The sequence below is a fragment of the Orcinus orca genome, chromosome 1 (assembly GCF_937001465.1).
Source record: "Orcinus orca chromosome 1, mOrcOrc1.1, whole genome shotgun sequence".
NCBI classification, from domain to species: domain Eukaryota; kingdom Metazoa; phylum Chordata; class Mammalia; order Artiodactyla; family Delphinidae; genus Orcinus; species Orcinus orca.
The window spans coordinates 175,235,902-175,263,668 of NC_064559.1; the positions used below are offsets into that span (position 1 = coordinate 175,235,902).

General features: G+C 45.5%; 2 protein-coding genes and 1 long non-coding RNA gene across 11 annotated transcripts in view; 2 read left to right on the top strand and 1 right to left on the bottom strand.

The window, feature by feature from the left end:
• The window catches only part of PRDX1 (peroxiredoxin 1), a 45,047-nt gene extending 26,367 nt beyond the window's left edge, over nucleotides 1-18,680 (top strand). For 3 of the 4 annotated variants that reach the window (XM_033416535.2, XM_049701227.1, XM_049701220.1), the window contains exons 2-6: nucleotides 9,737-9,853; nucleotides 12,141-12,294; nucleotides 12,813-12,935; nucleotides 13,257-13,387; nucleotides 18,325-18,680. In XM_033416535.2, the coding sequence (XP_033272426.1) occupies nucleotides 9,748-9,853; nucleotides 12,141-12,294; nucleotides 12,813-12,935; nucleotides 13,257-13,387; nucleotides 18,325-18,410 (600 nt within the window). In that variant the 5' untranslated portion in view covers nucleotides 9,737-9,747 and the 3' untranslated portion in view covers nucleotides 18,411-18,680. Of the gene's footprint in view, nucleotides 1-7,806; nucleotides 7,935-9,736; nucleotides 9,854-12,140; nucleotides 12,295-12,812; nucleotides 12,936-13,256; nucleotides 13,388-18,324 lie in introns of those variants that run through there. The other variant, XM_004285745.4, reaches the window with a different exon arrangement.
• A 722-nt stretch (nucleotides 18,681-19,402) lies between these two features.
• MMACHC (metabolism of cobalamin associated C) lies at nucleotides 19,403-23,802 on the bottom strand. Of its 2 annotated transcripts, none has more exons than XM_004285742.4 (4): nucleotides 23,663-23,802; nucleotides 21,685-21,879; nucleotides 20,805-20,957; nucleotides 19,403-20,209 (listed from the first exon to the last, which is right to left on the bottom strand). In XM_004285742.4, the coding sequence occupies exons 1-4, from the start codon at nucleotides 23,741-23,743 to the stop codon at nucleotides 19,796-19,798; spliced, it is 843 nt and encodes a 280-aa protein (XP_004285790.1). In that variant the 5' UTR covers nucleotides 23,744-23,802; the 3' UTR covers nucleotides 19,403-19,795. The 2 variants fall into 2 exon arrangements, with proteins under 2 accessions (XP_004285790.1, XP_033272425.1); XM_033416534.2 differs by lacking the exon at nucleotides 23,663-23,802 and adding an exon at nucleotides 23,382-23,645.
• A 62-nt stretch (nucleotides 23,803-23,864) lies between these two features.
• Nucleotides 23,865-27,457, top strand: LOC117198763 (uncharacterized). Of its 5 annotated transcripts, XR_007473159.1 has the most exons (8): nucleotides 24,018-24,187; nucleotides 24,346-24,521; nucleotides 24,621-24,654; nucleotides 24,833-25,216; nucleotides 25,380-25,566; nucleotides 25,680-25,747; nucleotides 26,028-26,095; nucleotides 27,188-27,457. It is a non-coding gene; the product is annotated as an uncharacterized LOC117198763 (long non-coding RNA). The 5 variants fall into 5 exon arrangements; XR_007473161.1 differs by having other exon boundaries at nucleotides 23,865-24,187; nucleotides 24,346-25,042; nucleotides 25,135-25,216; XR_007473160.1 differs by having other exon boundaries at nucleotides 23,865-24,187; nucleotides 24,346-25,023; nucleotides 25,135-25,216.
• Nucleotides 27,458-27,767: the final 310 nt, after the last annotated feature.

The following is a 27,767-nucleotide window of genomic DNA, read 5'->3' on the forward strand; positions in this document are numbered from 1 at the left end:
GGACAATGGGGCTTCCCTGATGGTGCAGTGGTTAAGAATCCACCTGCCAATGCAGGGGACACAGGTTCGTGCCCTCGTCTGGGAAGATCCCACATGCCGTGGAGCAACTAAGCCTATGCGCCACAGCTACTGAGCCTGCGCTCTAGAGCCTGCGAGCCACAACTGCTGAAACCTGCACGCCTAGAGGCGGTGCTCCGCAACAAGAGAAGCCACTGCAATGAGAAGCCCGTGCGCTGCAAGGAAGAGCAGTCCCCGCTCGCTGCAACTAGAGAAAGCCCGTGCATAGCAACGAAGACCAAATGCAGCTTAAAAAAAAAAAAATCAGGACAGTGATGGAAGAATAACAAATACCAAATCATAGTTGAATTTAAGGTTTGGAGTCTGATTGAAAATGTAGGATTGGGCAGTTTAATAAAACGAATTGCCACCTCTAGCCAGAGAAGGAAAACAACGTAACTTAGTCTCTTTTTCTAGCATTTCAACATCCTTACACAGCCACAGTCAGAATCCTAAGTTTTTCCTTTCAGATTCATCAAGGTCAGTTACCTATCTAATACCCTTCCTTTCTTCCTTCCTTCCTTCCCCTTCCTTCCATCCATCCATCCTTCCCCTTCCATCCATCCATCCTTCCTTCCTTCCTTCCTTCCTTCCGATTCTCAATTTTGTTAGGACTGGTAGTATGCCCAATTAATAGACACAGTTTCCAGCCTCCCTTACAGCTAGGAGCAGCCATGTGACATACTTAGGCAAATTCTATGTAAACTGAGGGTTTCTGGGAATGCTTTGCCTCCCCATTATAGTTCCCACATACTTCTGGCTGCCTTTTTCCTTCTCCCTGCCTGGAATATAGGTATGAAGTTGGAAGTAGAGCAGACATTTTGTGACTATAAGGTAGTTGTAAGAATAAAAGCTGCATGCTAGGGATTTGGGACGAGAAAGTTAAAACTCTGGGTTCCTGGGCTTCCCTGGTGGCGCAGTGGTTGAGAGTCCGCCTGCTGATGCAGGGGATGCGGGTTCGTGCCCCAGTCCGGGAAGATCCCACATGCCGCGGAGCGGCTGGGCCCGTGAGCCATGGCCGCTGAGCCTGCGCGTCCGGAGCACAGGCTCCGCAACCGGAGAGGCCACAACAGTGAGAGGCCCGCGTACCACACACAAAAAATAAACAGAAAAAAACAAAACAAAAAAAACTCAGGGTTCGTGATCGCAGCCTTAGACTTCCTACTTGTTAAATGGGAAAAATTAATCCCCTATTTGGTTGAGCTTGTTATTTGAGTTTAATCTGTTAGTTACAGCTGTATTCAATTCTAACAAACATCATTCTTGATAACAGTGTTTCGGTTGGTATCTGTAGGCCTTTGTGTGCCCCAAATATAATTTTATAAATTGAATTCTTTGTAAATTAAAGGATTCAAGTGTTCTTTGAGCTGTTAAATGTAATGTTTTCCTTTCAGCGATAATTTAAAAAATTAACATAATCCTATTTTGAATCATCTGAATGCGCTCATAACTGAATGCTGCCCTGGGATTTTTATTTCCATGATTGCATTTATTGTTACAATTACATTAAAGCATTTAGCTTTAATAGTTTATAGGTTTAACTTTAATGGTTTATAGGTTTAACTTTAATGGTTTATAATTTTATGACAGGCTGCTATTAGGTTAGCAAGTTCTAATGTTAAGATGATCATTGCTCTAGGACATCTGCTTTATACTCACGTTGAATTGCCTTACCTGTTGCATCTAGTTAGTTATGAAGAAGGTGTGTCAGTTAACTGTGTCTACCGCAGCAAATCAGTGGAGTGATATAACTACCGCTTAAAGCTAAGTGAGGGCCAGATGATGTCAAAAAACACTGTATGAACCAAGGTTTCATGGCTAGATTGAATAGAGAAAGGTTGTGGGAGAACTGAGTCAGCAACTCAAGGTGTTGGCAAGAATAAGTATGCAGAACCCAGGGGGTGATGAACTATAACAGTATTAGGACCATATTCATGAAGGGTATTGCTTGAATGAAACTCATCTTGCATATTACAACCGGCAATAATTCATCAGCAACAAGTGTAGTAGTGATTAACAAGAAAAACATTTTCAGGAAGCAGTATTTTACTTCCTCTTTTGAAACAGTATTTTAAATTACATGCAATGTTGCATCCTGGGGTAACCTATCAAAATATTAAGTACCCACTTAAAGCCCTCAGCAACCAGCAACTTAGTAATGGATTTTTTTTTTTTTTAATTTAAAGGATTTTAGAGAAAACTCGGTAGTAAATCTCACAGGTGGCAGCACATATACCTACAAGTTGACTCACTTCTTAACTCATTCCTTTTTTGTTTGCTTTTTTGTTACCCTTTCCCAAGTGCAATAAACTTCAATGCTGATGGTGGAGATCAAAGGAAATTATTCTGGGTAGAAACAGTCCATCTTCATGAGTGACCCTTTGCCCTCAAAATGCTGTTTTGTTTTTGTTTTTTTGTTTGTTTTTGTTAGTTTTGTTTTTTGGGTTTTTTTTTGAGTTGCCTTTAATTGTTTTTGTCCTTCCTCTTACCCTCATAGAAAATCTTTGAGGTTCTGGTCTTGGCTCACCTCTTTCCACTTTCTCAGGGATTTCATTTATTCCTACAGTTTCAAGTATCCTTGATATTACAACTGATGTCAAAAAATATAATTCATTAATTTATTTGACAAATACCTAGGGACTGGACTTCCCTGGTGGCACAGTGGTTAAGAATCCGCCTGCCAATGCAGGAGACACGGGTTCGAGCCCTGGTCGGGGAAGATCCCACATGCCATGGAGCAACTAAGCCCGTGCACCACAACTACTGAGCCTGCACTCTAGAGCCCAACGAGCCACAACTACTGAGCCCACATGCCACAACTACTAAAGCCCGTACGCCTAGAGCCCGTGCTCCGCAAAAAGAGAAGCCACCGCAATGAGAAGCCCGTGCACCGCAATGGAGAGTAGCCCCCGCTTGCCGCAACTAGAGAAAGCCTGTGCGCAGCAACGAAGACCCAATGTAGCCAAAAATAAATTACAAAACAAAACAAAACAAAACAAACCCTAGGGACTTCCCTGGTGGTCCAGCTGGTGAGACTCTTCACTCCAGCAGGGGGTCCAGGTTTGAACCCTGGTAGGGGAACTAGATCCCGCATGCATGCCACAACTAAGAAGCCTGCGTGCTTCAACTAAGAAGCCTGCATGCCACAACTAAAAGATCCTGCATGCTGCAACTAAAGATCCCTCATACCGCAACTAAAAGAAAAACCAAAAAACAAGTATCTACTGTACCTATCATGTGCCAGGAACCATGCTGATAAGTATTAGGGTAATAACTTGATGAACAGGATAGGCAGGGTCCCTGCCTTCCCACAAGCTTACACTCAAGTTTCCACATTTCCAACTTTCTTCCTATCTCCTGCTGGAATCTCAAATTCAGCATGTCCCAAACTGGACTTGTGATCTCCTCCAAAATCTGTTTCATTACATTTCTGTGAATTGCACCATCTTCATCCAATTCCCCTGGGACTCATCCTCGACTTCTTCCTCTCTTTCAATTCTCATAACTGATGCCCAGATCTTACAAACTCTGCCATCTGATCCCATCTCTCCACACTTGGCACTACTGCCTTCACTCAGGCTCTTGACCTCTTTCCCCCAATCATGGCAATAGCTTCCTTCTTGGTCTCCTTATCCTATATCTTCTTGCTCCCCTAAATCTATTTTCACTGCAGCTGCCAGAATGATAAATAATACAACCTGATGTCATTTTCCTATTGAAAACTCTTACTTTCTTTCTATACTTCCATATTCAATTTTGCCCCCTGGGATAAAATTCAAACTCCTCAGTCAAGCTTATGGGGTACATCATAACCAATCTGTGTTCTGTGTCTCTGCATTCTAGTCTTTGGCATTTACATTCTACTAATATTCAACTTTTTGTACTTCCCCAAACATATTATATTGTTTTCCACTTCTTTTGCTGTTTTCTCTGCCTGGAGCTCTTTCCACACTTTTCTTCTCCTTAACTAACTTTTTAGTGATCCTTCAAAACACCTCAATAGATGGTGTTTTATTCATCTTTGCATGTCTGGTACCTAGCAGAGAATAGGCCTCCTGTAAATAGAAGAACAATAAATATATAACTAAACCTCTGTGCTGCTGATTTTCAAATCTATATCTCCAACAGTGACCTCTGGATACATCTACCTGGATGTCTTGTGAGCATCTCAATGATGTTTTCCTCAAACCAAACTGATTATCTTCTCCTTTAAGAGAGGAGTCAGTAATAAGTTAGACTCCAGAGTTAGCCTAGCCAAACCAGGATAAGGCACAACTCCATTACAGGCTATGTAAAAAATTTAAAAAATATTTATTATTTATTTTATTTATTTATTTTGGCTGCGCCAGGTCTTAGTTGCGGCATGTGGGATCTTCGCTGTGGCATGCGGGATCTTTAGTTGTGGCATGCGGACTTCTTATTTGCATAGTGCATGCAGGACCTAGTTCCCGGACCAGGGATTGAAACTGGGCCTCCTGCACTGGGAGCTCAGAGTCTTACCCAATGGACCACCAGGGAAGTCCCAGTCTATGTAAATGTGACACCTGCATAGTGTGCAACATGATGGCTCTGCTGCCTGGGATGGCATCTGGCTCCAAAACCTATTGAAGCCAAATCCGGCCTCTGTACCCCGACACCGAATTAAAGCTTGGAGACAGAATTTTGGTTGAAGTAGAAAAGAAGAGCTTTATTGCTTTGCCAGGCAAAGAAGGCCACAGTGGGCTAATGCCCTCAAAACCTGTGTCCCAACTTGGAGAGGGTAGTGAGAAGTTTTATAGTAATGGCTCTGAGGGCATGATCAGCTTGTGGACATTCTTCTGATTGGTTGGTGGTGAGGTAAGTAGGAGTCAGCATCATCAACCTTCAAGTTCCACCTGGTCTGGGGTCTATGTGCCTGTGGGCAGCATACCATTGTTAAACTTCTCCCACCTGGAGGGGGTTTCAGCATCTGCAAAACTCAAAGACATTGTTATGTGTATCCTTTGAGGGGTAACCAGGACATTGCCCCAAGGCTGCATTATTGTTTCTCTTGATTGTTTGTTTCTCCCTTGTCTCCAATCCCCTCCCTTCCCTAATTAAAAACTGCTTGAATCTGCCCATTGGAACGCAGGGAAGGTCTTTGAGGCTGAAAGAAGGCTATTTCCTGTAATCAAAGGAATGGGGGACACAGAGAGGCTTTGTGTTCAGAAGCCCCACAGGGCCCTGCTTGGTATTACTATTAGTTGTTACTTTAGATAATTAAATTCTTTGGGCATCAGGCATCTCATCTATAAAATAGGTAGTACTCGATAAACGTTCATCATTTTTTTAAAAAAATTATTTATTTATTTATTTTTGGCTGCGTTGGGCCTTCATTGCTGCGCATGGGGCTTTCTATAGTTGCAGTGAGCAGAGGCTACTCTTCGTTGTGGTGGGCGGGTTTCTCATTGCGGTGGCTTCTCTTGTTGCAGAGCCCAGGCTCTAGGCAAGCGGGCTCTAGAGCACAGGCTCAGTTGTGGCTCACGGACTTAGTTACTCCGTGGCATGTGGGATCTTCCCGGACCAGGGCTCAAACCCGTCTCCCCTGCATTGGCAGGTGGATTCTCTTCACTGCGACACCAGGGAAGCCCTCATCACTATTTTTAACCTCAAAACTTCTCCTTCTCCAGTGTTTCCTACATCACTGGTTAGTGACATTACTCACATGGCACCAAGATATGAAACCAAGAAATCAGATTGAACTTCCTCTTTCATCTCACCCTAAATGCAATCAATCCAAAAGCCTGTGGAAATATTCTTTCTCTCCTTCTTCCCTTTCTGCTGCCAATGTCATTTTACAGTTCTGAGACTTCTCTAATCTGGACCATTGCAGTAGCCTCCCAGTTGGTCTCTTTGCCTATTGTCTCCTAGTCATTACATCGATCACACAGCTGCTAGAATCATCTTCCTAAAATGTGGTTCAAGTAGCTTAACTCCACATCTCAAAAATCTGCAATACACTCCAAAATTAATGAAGCACGTCTCCTAGGCCAGTTAGTGTGCCAGGTTCTGGTACTACAAATATAAATAAAACAGATAAAATCCTTCCCAGACTACTGGTGAACAAGGGAGGATAAAGGTCCTGTAGAAGGATAAAGTTCCCCTGCCCCCATTTCCAAAATCTTTACTGTTCTGTGAGGAAACAGATTCTATGATCACTTAATCAGACAAGTGTTCAACAGATTTCTTCTCATAATAATTGTTCTGCTATTTTGTTTTTTTATATTCCCACGAGGATTGGATGTTAATATTTCCCTGGGCCAGGATAACTCTTTTGGTTCTTAAATGAGACAAATAAGCTCAAGTGCCCAGCCCAGGGCCTGGCACATGGTAAATACAATAAATGGTAATTTTCTTCTGGCTGATGTAGGACTGTGTGTTGTTGGTTTAACCTGCTCACAGCAATAACCATCCACTATTAAGCTCTGAATGTCTGTCTCCCCTGAGTCCTCAAGAAGAAGATGAGTAATGGCCAAATAATTGTTCAGTCTCAGGCAGAGAACGAAAAAAAAAATCACTACTGTTGCATGGTAGGATGATAAATGCCAAAAAATTTTGAGATGCTCAGGCAGCATGACACAGCACTTCCCTATCTCTTATCCTGCTATAATGTCCAAGGGAGTTAGGAGGATAGTGGGGGTTGGGGGCAGAAAGGCGGACACAATACTATTTATTAAACACTCCTATTTTATATCAGGTGCTACATTGTGACGTGGGGACACAGAGATGGTTGTGACCCAAACCCTACCCTTCAGAAAGTCAGTCTAACACGGAGAGATAGACATATAAACAAGTAAAATAGCTTTAAAGTTTTCTTTTCGCTATACAGGCTACTGTTTGGGCAGAAAGGAGGGAATGGTCAATTCTGAGGATGAGTGAAAGAATTTCAGAGGAAGTAGTGCTTCAGCTGAGTCTTCAAACACGTTTTCTGTAGGTCAAATAGAGAACGGGTTCCTCATGCTTGAACAAAAGGCTGAAGGCTTAAAACAGCTACACTCTGCTCTGGGTGTTACAATATAGGAGCAAGGAAGAGTTACAGTAGTAACAATGGCTAACACTTCTAGTGTATAATAAGAACTAGGTACTGTGCTAAATAAACTACAGAGATGATTTCAACAAAGAATAGTATTCCCATTTTACAGACGAGAAAAGTAAGGTTAATGGATTAAGATTCTTTTATGAAGGCCACACATGAAATAACCATGAAGAGTTTTAACTCAGGAATACAGAGCCCCAGTTTTTATGAGCCACAAATCAGAGGGGTGAGTGAGTGACAAGATCAGATTTCAGAAAGATTTCCTCCAGCCACCGTGGAATGGATGGGATGGGAACTCATGGATAGCAGACAGAAAGCAGCAACCCCGTTAATCAGAACAATAAAAGGGAGGCTCTCTAAGCAATGAGGGTTACTGAGGATCAGCACTAGAGCAGAGGCTGCGGGAATCGGTGTAGGGGGGTAATATTTGAGAAATATTTGAAGAGATAGTTCTCAGGGCTTGGTTAGACGTGGTCTTCCGTGGGCAGCAGCTAGAACCCTTACTCTGGTTCAGGCTTTAAGGGTAAGGCGGAGGCGTTCGGGTTTGGAAGTGATCAAAAGAACGCCTCAAACCTCGGCGGCGCGGGGTGGGGGGTTGGTAGTCCGCTAGGCCGCCCCCAGCGAGAGAAATCGCTGAGTCATACTGGCGGGCCGCGTTGGGTCGGGGCGGTGCTCGGGCCAGATCCCCCCCCTTACCTCTCCCCCGTCCGCACCCCTGGCCCGCCCTGACTCTCGCGAGAGCCTTACAGGCTATAAAGGCCAGCGCCCGGCGCATGCTTTGCGTGTGTGCTTCCTGACTGTTCTTTGTGGCTTGTGAGGAGTGGTGAGTATATGGGCAGCGCGGCGTCTGCGTACCGCTACGCCCCATGTCCCCCGTTCGTCGCCTTTTACTCCTCCTCCTCCTCCCCTCCCCCTCCCCGGGGCCTGCCCAGCTCAACTGCGGTTCTTTGACGGAGAAGGTGGCCGGGCGAGGTGGCCCTCACGTTGGACCCCCTTGTGGGTGCGGGGACGTGGTTGAAACCCGAGGCTAAAGGCGGCTTGAGTATCCTCTTCCCCCGGCAACCAAAGCAGAGGGCGCTGATTGGCTTGGCGTGGCTTGGTGGTGATGGGGCTTCCTGCGGGTGTGTGTGTGTGTGGGAAGCTTCTAGAGTGGATCTGCAAACTGATTAGAAACTGAGGATACTCGTCCGTCCGTCGTGTATTAGGGGGAAAGGCTGTTCTTGGTCCTGAGCTGTGACTAGCAGTGGAGCTTCAGATATTAAGATTCCGTTCTCCGTCTTTAGTTCTCTATCTGCAGAATGGGTTTGTGGTGATCCTAAATGCCCTCTGTGAAGACTGCGCACTCTTCTGCTGGTGCTTTCTTAAGTGCTAGGGTGGGGGTGATGATGGGAGTGGCAGAGAGGGTACCTGAAGTGAGTTTTTGGGGAGTGGCTTCCTCCACAGAAGTTCAAGGGGAGATTTCCTGAAGGGAACACACCGACTAGAAGTCCAGCAGCTTCCCATCCCCCACCACTGGTTGTGCTTTAGTGGTCTTGGGGGCCCCCTGGAAAATCAGGTTTGGACAAGAAAGCCATTTATGTTAGGGTCACATCCTTGTTTGGTTGCCAAGTTGCTTTGTGCCTTGCTGGTTGGTGTTTTGGTTTGCTATTAAAGGTGTTAAGCGGTAAAGTTTGTGGCAATCGATGCTTACAATGTTTCTTTTGGTTGTGGTATTATGAAGCAAGAACTTGGGGACTTGAAAAGTTAGTTTCTTGGCGCTTTCAAACTGATGGCTTACTGGGTTAAATCTTAATTTCTTATTTTGGTCTTGACCTGGGTGAATTCAGTGTAACATTACTCTTTGGCAATAAATTGACTCTTGTTCTACTTATTATTGCCCCAGAATCTTGGCCCCGAGGTAAGAAACCCATTTTTGAAAGGACTTCTGGGCCTTAAACACAACACCTAGAATTTTGAAATAGAGCCGATGCCATAAATCTTGGTCTTGCGTCTTGAAAAAGTTGGATTGGCTTTAGGGTGTGTGCTGTCTTGGGCAAATCTACCTGGAGAAAGGTCAAAGTGTGCTTACCACATTCTGAAGGCAGATGGAGGTGCAGTCCAGGGAAGGGGCAGCATGGCAGCTTCTGGGAAGCAGGTGCTCAGTGTTTATGGCATTGTGCATTTGGCAGGTTTGAGAGTTTCCACCTCTTTCTATCTCTGCATGTGTGTAATGAAAGTACAGAAGAAAATGTAATTGTACGAATGATCGTTCAGGAACAGTAAGAGTTTACTCCAATTGATAAAGAAATTTCCATTTTAAAATGAAAACATTGTAAATCAACTGTACTCCAATAAAAGGTAAAAAAAATAAAAACAAAAATAAACTTCAGGGTCTTCCCTGGTGGCGCAGTGGTTGAGAGTCCGCCTGCTGATGTGGGGGACGCGGGTTTGTGCCCCGGTCCGGGAGGATCCCACATGCCGCGGAGCGGCTGGGCCCGAGAGCCATGGCCGCTGAGCCTGCACGTCCGGAGCCTGTGCTCGGCAATGGGAGAGGCCACAACAGTGAGAGGCCCGCGTACCGCAAAAAAAAAAAAAAAAAAAAAAAAAAAGGCTTGTTTCTAATTGACTTCCTCTTATCTTTTCCAGCTGATTGCAATATGTCTTCAGGAAATGCCAAAATTGGGCACCATGCCCCCCAGTTCAAAGCAACTGCTGTAATGCCAGATGGTCAGTTCAAAGATATCAGCCTATCTGACTACAAAGGTAAGAGTAGTTAGGTTCATTAATGTGGAATTATGTTACAATCTAGGGATGGCTTGTTCATTTTCTGTATCTCTTGTCATATTTGATTGTAAAATGATTTTTATATCTCCTGTGTCTTTAGGGTAAGAGGCTTTGTCTTTCTATTGAAGTGGTGATTATCATCAGTGAACACAGGGTAGATATCCTAAGTCCAAACTGCTTCTGGAGAAAGCACAAGCTTCATTATGTCTGGACATATATCTTTATTATTTTCCCAGTATTGCTCCTGAGTTATATTATTGGAGATATTCTCATTATCGTGTTATAAAAGGCCTTCAACAATTTAAAGTCTCAGAGCTAAAGTCTTTGGAGCTGTGAGACTGTATATTCAGTTCAGTTTAAGAAATATGCGTGTCATGATTGCTGTATTAGGCAGAGGGCTTAGGCACATTCCCTTGACTGTTTTGCCCCCAGAGAAAAATTGGTGTCACAATTAGAATAACTCTCCTTTCTGTTAAACAGTTTCAAGTAGACAGCTAGCAAGTTCTAATGAGGTTCTTTTTATTTTGCAGTCATGGAGCAGCAGGGTCTTCTGGGACAATTGAAAATAGAAATTCCTTAGAATGCAAACCTGAAACTCAGGTGTCAAGTATACCTTTCTTGATGGTGTAGCAGTTGGTTCCAAGAGTCAGCTTTTGGGTAGAACCTGTGACTAGGTTTCTTAACAAATTACACATATTGGTTGGAATGAGAGCAGATAAGTGGGGCCCTATGGAGAGAAGCTCCTCCTGGCAAACAAGGTAAGTAGCACCATAGGGAGGTGACTCTGGCTCAAGGGCAAAGGCATGAGGTTTAGGAAGAGCTATTGTGTTCCCTCCAGGGCTTGACCTGCTGTAGCTTGTTAGGCAAAGCCTCTGAGGAAGGTTGTTTTCTTCGGTGAGTGTGTTTATAGTGATTTTGGCTTTCAAAGTGAATGTCCAAAGGATCTGCTTGTTTTTGACTTTCAAACATTTGTTGCTATCTGGAAATAAGTGAATATTTGGAATTGTTCCAAATAGCTCAGCCCATTAGGTATGGTGAGAAGCTGCCCTCAGGTTGAAGATCTAGAATACTTCAATTGGTAATCAGAATGAGTTTCATAAAATTGCAACTAGAAATTCTGTTACCTACCAGGAGAAGTTTTGGAACTTTTGCCTTATAAATTTTTTTTTTGCTTGTCCTATCAGGCTTGTTTGAAACATATGTGTGGTTATTCAGGTGATCACTTAAACCTTAGCCATCAGAGACTTCCCTGGTGGTCCAGTGGTTAAGAGTCCCCCTTCCAGTGCAGGGGATGTGGGTTCAATCCCCAGTCGGGGAACTAAGATCCCACATGCCGCGGGCATGCTGTGGGGCAACTTAAGCCCGTGCGCCACAACTACAGAGCCTGCACACTACAACTAGAGTGAAGCTCGTGCACACTGCAGGGAAGATCCCTAGTGCCGCAAGGAAGACCTGCTGCAGCCTAAATAAATAAACAAATAAACAAATCTTACCCATCACATTACTGTGGTTCCTTGTGGAAGAATTGCAGAGGTTCTGACTTTCTCTTGTTGGTCTTACTGCCTTGCAGCAGAGAATGCAGCAATTCAGCTCTTTCTGGGCACTGATTATATAAGCATTGGCATTAGATTGTCCAGTAGATAATTGCGTCTTTGCTTTTTTTCTTCACTGGAGAACTTGGTGTTTGTGCTAATTTTAACTATCCAGAGATCAAAATTAGATGGAACTGTGTTTATCTGTAGTTGGCAGCTAACATGGAGGCAGGAAAATAAAGCATGGAAATGAAGAACTTTTTCTTGTGGAAGAGGTTCTGACAGTAGGTGCAAGGAATCTTCTCTGTTGAGCATCTTGGCATTTTAACAAATGTGTCTGCCATCAACTTGGAAAGGCTGCTTTTTTCCATAGGAGAATGTCTTCAGGTTTACATTCTCTATAAGGCAAGGAAGTCTGTTTCTTTCCTTTTTTTTTTTTAATACATTTATTTACTTATTTATGGCTGCGTTGGGTTTTCGTTGCTGCACGCGGGCTTTCTCTAGTTGCAGAGAGTGGGGGCTTCTCTTGTTGCCGAGCACGGGCTCTAGGCGTGTGGGCTTGAGTAGTTGTGGCACGTGGGCTTAGTTGCTCTGTGGCCTGTGGGATCTTCCCAGACCAGGGCTCAAACCCGTGTCCCCTGCATTGGCAGGTGGATTTTTAACTACTGCGCCACCAGGGAAGTCCCAGGAAGTCTATTTCAAAGGCTAACTTGGGCTTTTTTTTTTCCCCCCAGGAAAATATGTCGTGTTCTTCTTTTACCCTCTTGACTTCACCTTTGTGTGCCCCACGGAGATCATTGCTTTCAGTGATAAGGCAGAAGAATTTAAGAAACTCAACTGCCAAGTGATTGGTGCTTCTGTGGATTCTCACTTTTGTCACCTGGCATGGTAAACCTCTTGGTCCATTTGGCATGGAGATGTTTTGTTTTTCTTTTTTTTAAATTATTACTTTTTTTTTTTTTTTGGCTGCGCTGTGTGGCATGTGGGATCTTAATTCCCTGACCAGGGATGGAACCTGTGCCCCCTGCAGTGGAAGCGCAGAGTCTTAACCACTGTACCACCAGGGAAGTCCAGGCATATGGACTTTTAAATTAAGCAGCAACTGGGACTGGGAGGCTTTGGCAATAGACTTTCTCAAGTATTGATTTCTGGCTCATAGAAGGAGAACAAATGCTCTGACTTGTTGTTACTACCTGGCAGCAGAGGAAAAGCAGCTTGGATTACAGCTGAGTGTACCCTGGTGACCTTAACTGTCCTCAGCCGGTTATTTTACTGCTGGAAAAAGTTTGAAGTTTTCTGGGGAGTAAGATTAGGAATGTTGGACAGGAGAAGGAATAGTTATAGTTAATGCTTTTGCTACACAAGAGTTTGAATGAATGTGATTGTATGTGTGCTTTTTGCTGTAGGATCAACACACCCAAGAAGCAAGGAGGACTGGGACCCATGAACATTCCCTTGATATCAGACCCCAAGCACACCATTGCTCAGGACTATGGGGTCTTAAAGGCTGATGAAGGCATCTCATTCAGGTATATACCTGCTGGGGGGCTGACAGTCATCAGGAGAATTATCTGATTGGCTGAGGACCTTCTATTTGAAAGGTAGAGCCCTGATCTGTGGAGTCTTTTTTCTTATTTCATTTTTTTTCCTGTTGTATTGAGAAATAATTGATAGACATCACTGTAAGTTTAAGGTGTATGGCATGATTTCATTTCATTCTTTTATGCTGGGCCTAAGGGGAAGGCCAGTGCAAATGTGGGAGACCAGCCTATTTCCATTTCTTCTCTATTCTAAGAAAGCAATTTCTAAAACTGTACTGTCTTTCTCAAACCTTTAATACTTTTTTCCAGGGGCCTTTTTATTATTGATGATAAAGGTATCCTTCGACAGATCACCATAAATGACCTTCCTGTTGGCCGTTCTGTGGATGAGACACTGAGACTGGTTCAGGCCTTCCAGTTTACTGACAAACATGGGGAAGGTAAGTCAGTCTGCCTGGTGACAGGACAGCGGAGTGGGAAAGATGGGAGGAACAAAGTCTACCAGATAAAAGGGTGATTATGTCTCTTCAAGAAGTTGCCATCTCTGAATTATAGTGGGTTGTGGGGGTGGGGCAATGGAAAAGCCTGGGGAGGAGAATATAAAGGCTTCTTGTTCCAACCGCGTATTCCCAGCTTCTGCCCTGATCATTTAGTATCGCTCACTGCTGCAGATTCAACTTATTAAAAGAGTGTAGGAGGATCCCATAGGTGTGTTAAGGGCGAAACAAAAGGCTGGGAATCACACCTAGACATGAACCATGCCGCTCTTGACAAGTGTTTACTGGGGGGAGAGCTTAATCCCTGTAGACCATATTTGTTTCATTGGGGTAATGTCCAACCAGTTTTGGAAAATGAAATGAAAATAGGACTAAGATAACTTATCCAAAGACAGTAGGTAGAAACAGTTAATACATTTTTATCTTTTAAAAATCCATTCTGTTGGTGCAGTGTGGTTGTATTTGTAAGACTTATAATCAACAAATACCAAACTATATGTATGCTCAATATAAAAATTTTTCTAAGGAAGGAAGGGTTAGGGCTGAAGGGTTTGAGATGAAATACCAAGGTTCTTCGTTAGAAGTTTCAGGATGAAAGACGATGTTCTTGTGAGTCTGAACATGACTGAGTAGATTCAATTTACGGTTTTTATCTAGCATTTGCTAGAGTGCAGGCAGGTCTTTCTTACTGCTCTAGCCCTTCTCTCCTTATATATTCTCTCATTGCAGTGTTTTGATAAAGTCCTGAACTACTTGCTCCCAGCCTTTGAGTTTATAAGGCTGTAGCTTTTGACAGCTCCCCACTTCTGCCCAGTGTAGTTGTTGCTTGGAATGAGATAGCCTTATCCCAACTGGGTTGAGTTTTAAGAACTCGGCTCCTCCATCTGCTGCAGGTGCTGGGTATGTAGGGGGAGGGGATCTTGAACCTCACCCCCACCCCAGCTTAATATGATTGAGGGTAAGATGGTTGTGATCAAGTGCTACTGATATCAAGTGCGCAGGTGAACTTGGACAAATTTCTTGTCTTATTACATCTCATTTTCTTTCTCTAGAAGATAAGTAGTTCTGACTAGCTCTCTTAAGTCTCATTTCAGCTCTGATCTTGTGAGTTAAAGGAGGTGGAAGTTAAGAGTCTGGATTAGTGGTGTTTGTTTGGGGGACCCAAAAGTGCTAGCTTGACTAGAGTGGAAGACTAATAGGTAATGGGAATCAGAAGGCAGCGTTTGCAGAAGCATGTGTGGGCTTTACTGTGGATTAAAGGAGCAGACAGCTGCTGAGACTGCCCCCTGGTGGAGAATGAAGTTCAGTACAAAGGCGGAATGTGCTGTGGAGTGGCCAAGTCGGCCCTTTACTGGACTTTGCTGGGACCTTGCGTAGACTCTTGAACCCAAGCTTTCATGACTCTGTGAAGCTTGCTTCTTCACACTCTATTGTTCTCTGCTGCTTCCCATCCCATTAGAACAGGCACAGCTTTCTGTGCGCAGCCTTTTATGGCTTATAGTATGATAGTTCCCACTTGAGAGCATGTAAATACCAACCAGGCAGTCTATATGACGTGCTGTCATGTGTTGTTTATTTGACAAATAACCCCGCATTCCTATTTTTAAAATTGAGATATAATTGACATATAACATTATATTATTTTCAGGTGTACAACATAATGACCTTATGTTTGTATATCCTATGTTCCTATTTTTACCTAAAAATTTTTTTTGATCTTGAATTTTACACTTTTTTGCGGGGAAGGGGTCTTTAAGTGAACTACATTACATTTTAGCAGAGAGAAGGGTGGAACTGACAAATTCCATAGAGAAATTTTTTACTGAAAAAATCCTATATTCCTATTTTTAAGGACAAATAAACCAATATTTAAACACAGTATATATTCATAGTTAATGGTGGAACTGGGATCCAAATTCAAAGCCCTCCTTTTCTTAGGTAATTTCAAATGCTGAAAAAGTCATTGTTTAGGGCCTTCTGTGTTGGCGAGAGTTGTGGTACTTCAGCTGCACTTGAAAGCTGGTAAATGTGGGACTCAGCCAGTTCTTCTGGGCTCCATATTGATTCTGAAAAACCAGCACTGTTGGGTATGAGTGAAACATACAAGTGTGGATCTTTCTGTCCTGTCTTTAGTTATGGTACAGTCTTAAGTGCCAAGAGGCTTTAGTGCCAAGGAGACTAAATTGTCAAGGTCCTTCTTTCTGGTTCATTATTCCTCCTATCTTTGTATCATTTGTATTCCTGGACAGAAGAATCTTTGGTTTCCCTGCTGGCAAACTACAGGGTGGCTCTGGGTCTGGTCTCTGTTTTTATGTTGCTTTTTATTCTTGGAAGCTTGTTTATGCTTAGGACCTGTGTTCTAATCCTTTGGTGCCACTAAAGCTAATGACTGTGTCACAATCAAATGGAGATTTTGTAAAGCAGCTGGGTTTGCCATTTAGTGCTTGTTCCCTCCATACCTTGTTCCCAGACTGCTGTTTGCAGTGTCTGACATCTGAGGCTTTGACATCCTTGGACTGAAAGGGGCTTCCCCTCTCTCACCTGAGCAAGTGAGATTTTTGCTGCTCCATTACTGAACTTTGCTGACTACATGCTTCCTAGAAGACTAAACAGCAAATAGAGTAGAAAATCAGAGATTGGTTCCCTTGCCTCACTTTCCTCAGGTTTGCCCAAGGAGCATTGCTAACTTAGGATCGTTGGAAAGGTTGAAAGGTGCTTTTCTGCATAAAGTGTGCGAAAGATTCAAACTTGGACCTTTTGCTTACCAAGGTATAGCAGGCAGTTACTTAGTGAAAACAAGCAGGACCTTCTGTGGAGGTCCTGCCCCTTATTTCAGGCATTCTTGTTTGGCAGAGTTAAGGAACACTGAGAAGGAAAACTGTTTGCTGCTTTCAGATCTCTGAAGGGCTGCTAGAGGGAAGAAGCAGCTTAGTGTTAGGGTTTACACAGTCCTAGCTTTGTCATTTTTTAGCTTACATTTTTCTTGGGTATGGGGGCAAGTCACTACCTTAATCAATTTTTATTGTGGTTATATATAATTTACCTTTTTTTTTTTTTTTTGCGTTACGCGGGCCTCTCACTGTTGTGGCCTCTCCCGTTGCGGAGCACAGGCTCCGGACGCGCAGGCTCAGCGGCCATGGCTCATGGGCCCAGCCACTCTGCGGCATGTGGGATCTTCCTGGACGGGGGCACGAACCCGTGTCCCCTGCATCGGCAGGCGGACTCTCAACCACTGCGCCACCAGGGAAGCCCCTAATTTACCTTTTTGAGTGCATAATTCAGTGGCATTAATTACATTCACAGTGTTGTACATCTATCACCACTGTTTCTCTTTTTCATCATCCCAAACAGGCAGTAGTAACCATGAAGCAATAACTTACCATTCCCCTTTCCCTCCAGCCTTTGGTAAACTTCTACTTTCTGTGTCTATGAATTTGCCTATCTAGGTGTTTCATGTGAGTGAAATCATATAGTATTATCCATTTGTGTTTGGATTCTTTCACCTAGCATAATGTTTTCAAGGTTTATCCAGGCTGTAGTATGTATCAGAACATTATTATTTTTAAAGGCTGAATAATATTCCGATACACACACACACACACACACACACACACACACACACACAGAGTTATGTGTATCCATCCGTTAGCAGGTTGTTTCCACCTTTTGGCTATTGTGAATAATATTGCTAAAATATTGGTGAACTGGTGTCTGAATCCTTGTTTCCAGTTACTTTGGGGCTATATATAGGAGTAGAATTGCTGGGTCACATGGTAATTCTATGTTTAGATTCTTGAGGAACTGCCGAACTGTTTTCCACAGCACATGCACCATTTTACATTCCCACCAGCAATACCAAGGGCTCTTTACATCCTTCCCAACATTTACTTTCCTTTTTTTTTTAAAACTATAGCCATCCTAGGGGATGTGAAGTGGTATCTCATTGTAGTTTTGACTAGTGACGGCATTTTTTCATATGTTTATTTGACCATTTGTATATCTTTGGAGATATGTCTTTTTTCAAGTCCTTTGCCCATTTTTGAATTGGGTTGTCTGTTGAGCTGTGGGAGTTCTGGATTTCAATTTTGGCTATTAATCCCTTATCAGATATGATTTATAAATATTTTTTCCCATTCTGTGGGTTGTCTTCACTCCATAATGTCCTTTAATCTACAAAAGTCCTTAATGTCAATCAAGTCCAATTTACCTTATGTTTTTTACTGTTGTTTGTGTTTTCAGTATCATGTCTAAGAATACATTTCCAAATCTAAGGTCATGAAGTTTGACCACCCTGTGTTTTCTTCAAAGAGTTTATGGTATATAGGCTGTTGATCCATTTGCGAGTAAACTTTTTGTGTATGGTATGAATAGATGTCCAATTTCATTGTTCTACATGTGGAAATCCAGCTGTTCCAGCACCATCTGTTGAAGAGCATTTAAGCTTATTTTTCAAAGGTGGATTTTTGAAGCATACATAAAATTACTGAGAACATATGAATACCCACTTACCTACTACCTACTGTTAACAAAATCGTAATATTTTGCTGTACATGCTTTAGACAGATTATTTTTAGAACAAAGTATAAAGTTGAAGCTGTTACTTAATTTCTTTTTTTTTTTTTTTTTACTTAATTTCTTTAAATTTCAGTTACTCTGTGAACAAATTAGGTATCATAGTAATTAGGGCTCTGGTGAGGATTAAATTACATATTTATAGCTTTGAACTAAAAGGCTGAATGATCTCAGACTGCAGGGTAGGTTTCCTGGTGCCTGAATGTTGCTCTTTAGGGCTCACATTTGGTTTTGAGGCATCCACTTGTCCTTGGGAGGGTGGAGCTCACCACTGATCAGGTTATTAATTAGTATCCTTTCTTTTGCAGTGTGCCCAGCTGGCTGGAAGCCTGGCAGTGATACCATCAAGCCTGATGTCCAGAAGAGCAAAGAATATTTCTCTAAGCAGAAGTGAGCACTGGGCCATTTTAGGGCCAGGCTGCAGTGGGTGGCCATGAGAACAAAACCTCTTTTGTACTATTATCATGCTTAAAACACAAGACCTTGCACTCAGCCCAGATGTGGTGTGGGACAGGACAGGCCTTTCCTGCAGGGGCTGGGGAGGCCAGCCTTTCTTCCTCTGGGGGGAATGGCCTGAGCTGTATTATGGGGCAGGCAAACTGATGTGTATAGTAGTAGGTTATCGCTTTTGGTCTTTTGTAGTTTTATTAAACTTGAGCTGAGACCTTGTTGATTCTTCATTTTAGGGGGACATTAGCCTTTGAGTGTAAGAGGAATTTACTTTTTGCTTTTCCCTCTTTAGGGGAAAATGAGGTGTGAGAGTGTCTCAGAATCAGGAAATTATATTGAGGGGAAATGCAAGTACATACAGAGGATGGACCTCGAAGCAAGGTGTTTCATTTCACCATATCTGGAGAAGAGCAAGGCCTCCTACTACAGTACTGGCCAAGGCACTGCAATTTTTGCTATAGGCTGGGTTGCAGGTTAAGAGCCCAATGAGATTACTGACATTTACTTTTACACTACAGGGAGGGCTGTATGAAAACCTGAAGCTTGGCCTCTTCTGATAAATGCCTGGTACTGGTTCTGTAAAAAGATCAGAGTTAGAGGCTTCAGTACCTTTGGAACTAAAAGGGGGAGGGGGAGACAAACACAGCGCTGGTGTTCATAGGGTAGGTTTCTGTGTCAAAACACAGTGCTGAGCACCTCTTGGCTTCCCTGGGTTTCTATCCTTGATTTAAGGGTAGTTCTTATTCTCATATCATTGTCCTGAGGGAGGGTTGTCAGTGGGGCAAAGGTGGATTCCTCCTGGGCTCTTGAGGCTAGGGCAGATTCAGGACTGAGAATCCTTCTGTATATCATGTGGTGCCCTTCTAGACACCTTCCAGACACGGCTACCCCAGCCTACCTACCCCTCCAGTATTCAGACAAGCAAGAACTATGAGCGGCAGTATAGGATTCCTGGGGCCTTTAATAATAGCTTATCATATGCCAGGTACTATTTCGTATTTATTCAGTCTCCATAAGAACCCTCTGAGGCAGGTACCGTTATTTAGGGGATAGTTGCTTCTTAAGCCCTGTAACAAGTAGTAGCATCTTGAAGCACTGCAGAGAAATGGTAACAGGTAATAATCCCACATTCCAAGGCAGGTGGCAAGTCTGGATCTGCTTTGGTCTTTTGACCAAACTTCTTTAAGCCTTGTTATCTTCATTTAATATCTCTACTATAATTCTTTATCAAAAATGATCATCTTGTACACAATAAAATCTTGTCTAGCCAAATAAGTCCCAGCAGGTGCAACTGTCATAAATGAGGATCCCACAGGGGAGGGGAGGGTATCAAGGGCCAGAGGATGCAGGTGGTGAGACCCTGGGGCTGAGCCAGCCTCTGCTGGGATTCTGAGGCTTCCTGGGGATGAATGTGGTGAAATGAAGCTCTTGGGATGTAGAGCTAGGCTCCTCTGAGGTCTGGGCCAAGCCCAGTAAGGCCAAGCGTTGGGCAGGCGGAGTGGAAAAGTAGGCCTTCTGCTCTTCTGAGTAGCGCTCCCGAGGTGGCACAGCATCCCGGTAAGTCCAGTCACGCCAATGGAAGTTGAAGCGTTCAAGCAGGGTGATCCGGTCAGCTCTTGCAGGTACACAGTCGAGGGGCTTTGTGGGTGGCAGATCTGGCACCTCTATTCCTCGCAGCAGCACGACCCCTCGGATGGCAAACCAGCCCCCAAATCTGGGATGTATGCACACACCTGATATGTGCTGGGGAAAAAAGAAGACAGTCATGGAGGTCGTCTTGGCACCAAATCCAGCTACCAGCAATGCAAGCTAGGTTTGTTCACTTACTCATTCTCATTTCTCATTCTGACTCTACATGTGAGCCTCTGTCAGTCCTTGACTGGACTCCTCTATTCCCTCTCCTGGACAACTTTTTTCATGAAGTCACTGACCACAAGGAAACGTTCCTTGAGCTGAACTTCAGCTTCCCAGTCTCACCACTCTAATCACAGCTCTGCCCCCTCCATTCTATCACAAAGACTAAGAACAGACTAGTTCTCTGTGTCCCTAGGAACCAGACCCCTGACCATGGTGCATCTTTGTCCTGGATTGTACCCATCAATTCCTTTACCCAGGGGAGGTGGAAGAATGACACCTGAAATCTTTTTTTTCTTTTGGCTGTGCTTCGCGGTTTGCGGGATTCTCAGTTCCCCAACCAGGTAATGAACCCGGGCCATGGCAGTGAAACCCTGGAATCCTAAACACTAGGCCTCCAGGGAACGCCTGGGACTTGAAATCTTGAGGGATTTTCCTTTCCTTTTGTTTCTCAGCCCCTATTCATTAATATTTACCCTCTGACCTGGGTTCCCCAGGGGTCAGACTCCACATCCTGTCGTTGGTAGTAATAAGCTGCCCCTGCCACATGGGCTGCTGTCTGGGCCAGAATCTTGGGGCGCCGGTTTGGGTGTACCTCGTAGTCAGCGATGATTTCTACTTGCATCTCTGGGAGGCTCTGTGATAGAGAACAAGATGGAAGCTTTTAGCACAAGAAGAATCATGACCATGTCCAACAGAGCCTTAAGTTGTGTTAACACGGCCCTGTCCTCAGAAGTCATGTTTAAAGGGGAAACATGATCTTAAACTTGGAGTGGGGCTGGGGGCTCCAGCGTGAAGAAAGCAATATTGTGTCTAAGAGGGCCCATGTTTGAAGGGAAATACAGTCTTGTTCAGAAACCTTTATGAGGGGTGACTTGGCTCTGCCCTCCGGAGGCCCAATGTGGAGGAAGACATGGCCCAGCTTTGGGGAGACCCAGTGTATGTGTACGTGTGTATATACATGTAAAGTGTGTAGTGGGGGAGTATTCTGTCCTCAAAAGACCCCAAAGACAGCATAAAGCTTCCAGGTCTAGGGCAAAGAAAGGTGAGAGATGCGTGGGGAATGTTGGGCTTATTCCCATTTCACTTGGAGGCCAAGGGAAATCTGATCATATAGTTGTCCATCAGTGAAGGGTGAGTGAGACTGGTTTCAGACCTGGGGGGCTGCTAGAGGAGGTGGCCAAACCCGGGGTGAGAAGGCAGAATGGGGAGAGATCACATTGTCAAGGCTGGCTTTAGGATACCCTTCTGCCCGGGAAGTGGCTCCTAGCCCTAGGCAGGTCTAGATCCTGCACTAAGCTTCAAGGAGCTGGAAGCAGATGCAGGTTTTGAAGCTGGGGAAGGCTACAGCCAGCGTTGCTCACCTCTCTAACACGGCCCAGGTGGTATGCCACACACTGGTCCACAGGGTCAGTCAGTGGTTGGAGGTGGCAGCTCTGCAGGAAGGGCTTGAGGGCCCGGTCAAACATGGCAGGTGTGCTGAGTACCAGGAAGGCCAGGGTAGGTCCTGGCAGGGGCAGGTGGAAGGCTGGAGGCAGGAGTGCATTGTACCATGCCACCTGGAACAGAGAAAATTCAGGCCACACAAGAGGGCCAACTTAGGCCTTAGCCAGGCCCATACCTTAGCTTTGCATTCAAGGCTTCATGCATCTTGCCCAGCCTCCCTCTTATTCAATCAATGAAATTCTACTGATGTATGATGTGTGTTTATGGGGACGCATCTGAATCTGACATGGAGTTACAATAGAGAGGCAAAGAATCCATAAAAAACTAAGGACAAAAAAAATTGATTATATTGTGATTAGTGCAATAACAGAGCCAGTGAAGGCCCTCTGAAATTTGAAAAGGCTTGGAAGCTGAGTCTTGAAGGCTAGGAAGGAAACTTACAGGCTGACGTGGAGAGGGAGAATCTGGTATGTGTTTTAAATAGGTCCCAGCATAAAGAGGTAAAAAGTGCAAGGCATAGTTGGAGAATAGCAAATTGTCTAGTTTGACAGAAGTGAAGCATCTGTAGAGGGGAGCAGAGGGAGAGAAGCCTGGAGAGATCAGTAGGAGTAAGACTGACTGGCCTTGAATACTACCAATTTGAGGAATATGGGTCTAATTTGGTGACAGTGAGGGGCTAGCCATTGAAGATTTAAGGAGTAAACTGACATGATCAGTTTTAGATCAGTCTGGCTGCAGTGTGGAGGATGGAATGGAGGTAAAGTGACAGCAAGTAGGTTACTGCAGAAATTCAAATGATAAATAGTGGCCTGGACCAAGAGCATAGATGGGTTGAATGGAAGGAAATGGATCTGGGATAGGAGACAGATTGCTAAAGGTCTCAGTGGCTGATTGTATGTGGAGCTAGGGAGGTAAGAGAAGGAGGAGCTTAGGATGATTGGCAGGGCTGTATATGGCACTGTTCAATACCATAGCTCCCCCTATCCAGGCCTACCTGATTGCACCAGCTAGGCATCCCCACTCTTCCTCATACCTGCCATCCACCACTACTACCTCAACACCTTTATTCAAGCTCTTCCTGATATTTGGGATGTACATAACCTTCCAATCTATCTTTTCATATATAGTTCAACTCCATTTTTTCCAGGGAAGCCTCTCTGAGGCTAGATCCAACCTACTTCTTCCTCTATAATCCTCTCCCAGCACTGCTGTGTGCCACTCAGTGGAAGGGGTGGAAGTGGGCTGCCTCGTAAGCATCAGGCAAAAGGCTCAAGCTGAGTTGACTTAGCTTTGTTTCCAAGCACAGGGTTCAGTGCAGGGGACACTGGATATAGGGAAATGGACCTATGGGAACAAGGGTAGGTGGTGATGCCAGACTTCTGTGTCAGGCAAGTGTATAGTTTATATACCCAGCCCAGCACTGGTGACTGGCAACATCATGAATGTAACCTTTTATTGGTAGATGGAACAACCCAGCCAACTGTCTGCTTGCTCAACACCATGAATGCCCTTCGCTAATCAGATGACCAAAATTCTAGCCATGCAAACATTCCAGGCCTTGCCCTCCTCCCAACTCCTTCGGGAAGCTTCCAAAATGACTCTGGCCCCACAGTACCTTTCTTCCTGTAAATTACGTAGGTGACAAAGCCACAGGGTTACTGGATCATATGGTGTCTCCTATTCATCAATCCGGCATTGTATGAGGGTAAAAGGACAAACCTGCAACAGTTCTCTACCCGTTTAGCCCAAGCGCCCGTTGAGACCCTGTCCCGATACGTCAAACGAACACGGGGCTAGAAGAGCTCGGGAAAGTTCAGAGGACTCCAGGGCCTCACGCCGGTGGCACCGAAGCCAACCATACACTTCGCCCTAGCACCACAGTAGGGATAAACCAACCTGGAAGGGGTAAACCTCGAAGCCGAAAGGGCACAACGTGTCCTCAATCTTCTGCTTCAGCTCTGCTACTTGCGGCTCCATAGCGCACGCTACACGCTGAGCCTGCTGGGGAATGGAGTCTCAAGGTAACTCGGGACGTTAAGCTTTGAGGCAGCTTGGACTCCATTTCCCAAGAACTACTGGGATCGGCAGCGGGACTTCGTTGGCTCTGCGCGATGCATCCTGGGACACGTAGTTCACTCGGTCCTTAGAGACAGCCACTACAGAAGCCGAAAGACTCAGTTTCCCGGCAAGCTTCACGGTGGGGCTGTGACTGCGCGTGTTGCTTCTAGGGAAACGTAGTTCGGTAGCCTGCATCACCAGCTGTCTCCAGTAGAGGTGAACTCAGTTTCCCAAGTGGCACCGCGGAGACCAGTGCGAAGGCGGGCTTTCCCGGCCTACCGTAAGGTTTGAACCGGGCGGCGGCAGTAGTTCGGTGTGATGGCGCAAGTGTCGTGCGTCTGGAGAGGTCTCGACCAAGATTCGGTACCTTTTAACTCCCACCTGATATCTGCGTATCAGGGCATCCCGCTTTTCCACCAGTTCCCCAAGGACGTTGCTCCCCTGACTAGTCCCAGAGGCGTAGTTTTGGTCTGATACTGCATCCTTACCTTTATTATTGCATCCCCCACTCACCTCTTTAGATCTGACGTTGTGGTCTTTCCTGGGCTGTGCCTTGGGTGCCCACAGTTGGGAGAGCAAGGGCACAAGATGCCAGGGAGCCAGAGCTCTGCCGCAGGCTATGAGTAGGAGCCTGAGATGGTCTGAGCACCTCGATGCGCTTCTCAATGCTACTGACGGAAATGTGGCCAGGATTAAGGTGAGGGGGCGCCTGAGTCCCCCGCCCTCTGGTTTAGGGGCTGTGGGTTAAAGGACTGCAAGACAGAACTCATTGGCCTGTGCATTTGTTTCTTTGTAGCAAAGTCTGTATCCCCTTGGAGTCTCCACCACGGGTATTGTTCCTTTTTCTACCTATCCCTCAGCCTTTTCTCCTTCCAGAATCTGCCTTTTTCCAGTGCCTATGCCGTCCACTAGTCCTTGCAAATTCCAGCTTTTTATTTTCCTGAACAAACATTTCACCCCCCCACCCCCCCAATAGGCTTTGCACTCGTCCCTTCCTTATTCCCTCAGCAGGAGACCTGACTGGGACCTGGATTTCCCCTCATTACTTGCCTCCCCAGTCAGGAGTCCAAGCTCAACAGCCTTGGGCTCTAGAGACTCCCATTGTCCCAGAGAGACTAAGTTGGGCTGAGGCCCGTAGTGCATCTTCTCTCTGGGATGAATTTACTATTCTTCGATCCCAGCTTCGATCCCAGGCTCAGGTGAGGCATGGAATCCTAGGTGAGTATGTTTGGGGTTTGCGTGAGATGAGGATACCAGGGGTTGGGGGAGCCCCTTGCACAATAGCTCGTGTGGTTTTTCTGCCTGAGTAGGTGACTGAAGCACTAAGGCAGGCTGTGCAGGGCCTGCTGGAAGAGCGAGAGCAGCAGAAGTACCAGATCTCTGCCCTAGAAGGTATCTGATCAGTTCTTTTCTTCATATACACAGTCTCATATGTGTGAACACATTTTGTTGCACTCCTGTTGTGTGTGTGCTTGTGTCTTGATTTGCAAGTGGAGTCTCTAGGCTCATGTGTGAAGTTCTTAGAGGAGCTGATCCCCAACTTGTCCCACTACAGCATCACTAAGGTTGCTGCAGGGGGGCCCAGAGCAAAGGGTCCTTCTCCTGGAGCAACGCCTGGAGGGGCTGAGAAGGGAACTGCAGGGCCTTCGAAGCCAGGTACAGGAACAGGCGTGAGCCCAAATACAAACAGGACCACAAAAGTGCAGTGCTACCAGTGGCCTTCACCAAGAGCTGCAGAATGAGTAAGTGATGGGCAAAACCTCGCCTTCTTCAGGCCTCTGAACTCCTGGTACTCTGGTAGCCTCCTCTGGGCTTGTTAATTGGCTTTAGAATGACACTGCTGTCATTCCTGCAGGCTGCAACTGCTGTGGGAGGAGTCAGAGATTCTTTGGGAGGAATTGAAGTTGCTGCAGGACCAGCTGAGTGAGTAAAAGATTGGGGGTGGGTATGAAGTCACCTGTTCCCTTTTCTGGAAAGCCTTCTTGCTTTCCTAATAAATGACCCTAGCTCTGACTGCTTGAGCTTCCTAGAAATCTGGCCAAATATTTTGTCTTACCTCTCATGGTGTAAGTCTAGTCTCCCCAGTCAGCTTGGAAACTTCTCAGCAGCTGGACCAGAATGCTTCTGTCCTAGTTTTCAGTGCCAGAGAAGGGGAAGGAAGGAAGTTGGAGAACATCCCCCTTACATTTTCTCTCATCCACAGGCCAGCACCAGGAGCTGCTGCTGAAACAGATGACTGAGGGGCGGCAAGCTCAGGCCCACAGCTGGAAGGTAGGACCAGGATCAGACCTATCTGTTCACATCTCCCTTTGGAGGCCCCGTCCTTTCTCTGTCTATCCTGTTTTGCTGGTGGGCCAGGATACCCTCTCCTATCTCTATCTCTTTCCTTCTCTTCCCTGTGCTGACTCCACCTGCCTCCAAAGCTCTTCTTCCCAAGCCCTCTGCTCCAGGCCATGAGAAACTATCTTTGTCCACATGAGGGTTCCAAGTGTGCTGAAGAGGCTAATTGTGGGGAGGGGGAGTTGCTTCTGGAGAGGGAGAGGTTTGGTCCTACCTGGGCCCATGGTCTGGCAGATGTTGGATCAGCTGGAAAGTGGCCAGGAGGGCAAAAGTCACACCCTGGAGGCTGCCAGGACAGAGGTCCAGGATGCCCGGTGGGAACACGACCCCCTCAGGTCAGGGAGTGTGGGTGCTTGCGGTAGTGGAAGGGATTCGTCTCACAGAGACCAGGCACTAGGGACCAAAGTTCAGCTAGCTATCTTAAATTTGAAATGGGCTGGTAGGGGTGGTATGGTAGGGGTTGCAGCCCATACGGGCAGTACTGGGCATTCTTTACTTGACACAGAGTCACCGAGGTATTTCTATATATTTGGAGGATAAAGGGGGAGGGGACTGGAGTCCTAGCCTCAGGAAGGAGGACAGTTCTGTGCTGGGAGGGCCCCCTTGACCCACCATCACCATCTCTGCCTCTGATTCTTTCTCCTTTGCAGGACTTCCGTTCACGTCCTCCAGTCTAAGCTGCCCCTGGCTGCCACCTTCGCCATGTTTCTTTCTTCATCTAGCTCTGAAGTCAGTCTTCCAGACAGTAACAGTAGTTGGGAACTTTTAAGGTAGCTACGTGGGGGTAAGGCATGGATCTTGGGGAAGCTGAATCTGAATGGTGCCTGGATGCCAGCTGCCTAATTGTTTGACATTGGGTAGAATGGAGTCTCTGCCTCTTTCTTTGTGAATCCATCAACCTCCGTTGCTCCTTATCCCGAGTCAGGCCTTTATGTCCTTCCCCATCAGGGCCCACAGCCTAGGTCTGTATGTATCACAGTGCTTGCTGATGATTTGTTCTCTCTTCCCTTTCTTTCCTCTTAGATCTCCAGAGGCATACCCTTTCTAACCTGCAGCCCAGCAGCTTTCAGCTCCAGGCCCAGAGCCCTATACTTTAAGGGCCCCAAGATGCTCCTGAGTGACTGTAAGGACTTGTAAGAGCAGTAGGATGATGTCTTCTTTGCTCACCTTCCCCTCCAAGGTCCTGTTTCTGGATCCCCTTCCCCTCCCCTCTTGATCTAGCTGGTGTTTGCCCTCCCTACTGAGGTTTGTCACTGCCTGTCCAGCCTTACCCACAAGCAATAAAATGGTTTAATCCTGCCTGATGTGTTTTCTGTGAATCAGCACCCACATGGGATAGACTCAGCTGTACCTGTGACTTGACTGCTTCCTGTCACCTCTCTCTCTGAAATCCAAGTTCATAGATATTTATAACTGTATCTTCTGAGTGCAAGCCCTGTGCTCAGTGGACATTGGAAGGAAGAGCTCCCATTCTGGTGGGTAGAATGAGGTAGGACAATGCTCTGGGGCAGTACTGCTATGGGGATGCAGAGGAGGGCAAGACACTCTGGTGGGCCTTTGACCTGGCAAATAGAAGGCTTCCTCTCCTTTTTTTTCAGCTTCT

Excerpts from the sequence above, each read along its gene's own strand:
- MMACHC (XM_004285742.4), bottom strand. The coding sequence starts at position 23,743 with ATGGAGCCGCAAGTAGCAGAGCTGAAGCAGAAGATTGAGGACACGTTG. Across the intron at positions 20,958-21,684 it reads ACCTGGGCCGTGTTAGAGAG|AGCCTCCCAGAGATGCAAGT; the intron begins GTGAGCAACGCT and ends TCTCTATCACAG. Across the intron at positions 20,210-20,804 it reads CTGACCCCTGGGGAACCCAG|CACATATCAGGTGTGTGCAT; the intron begins GTCAGAGGGTAA and ends TTTTTTCCCCAG.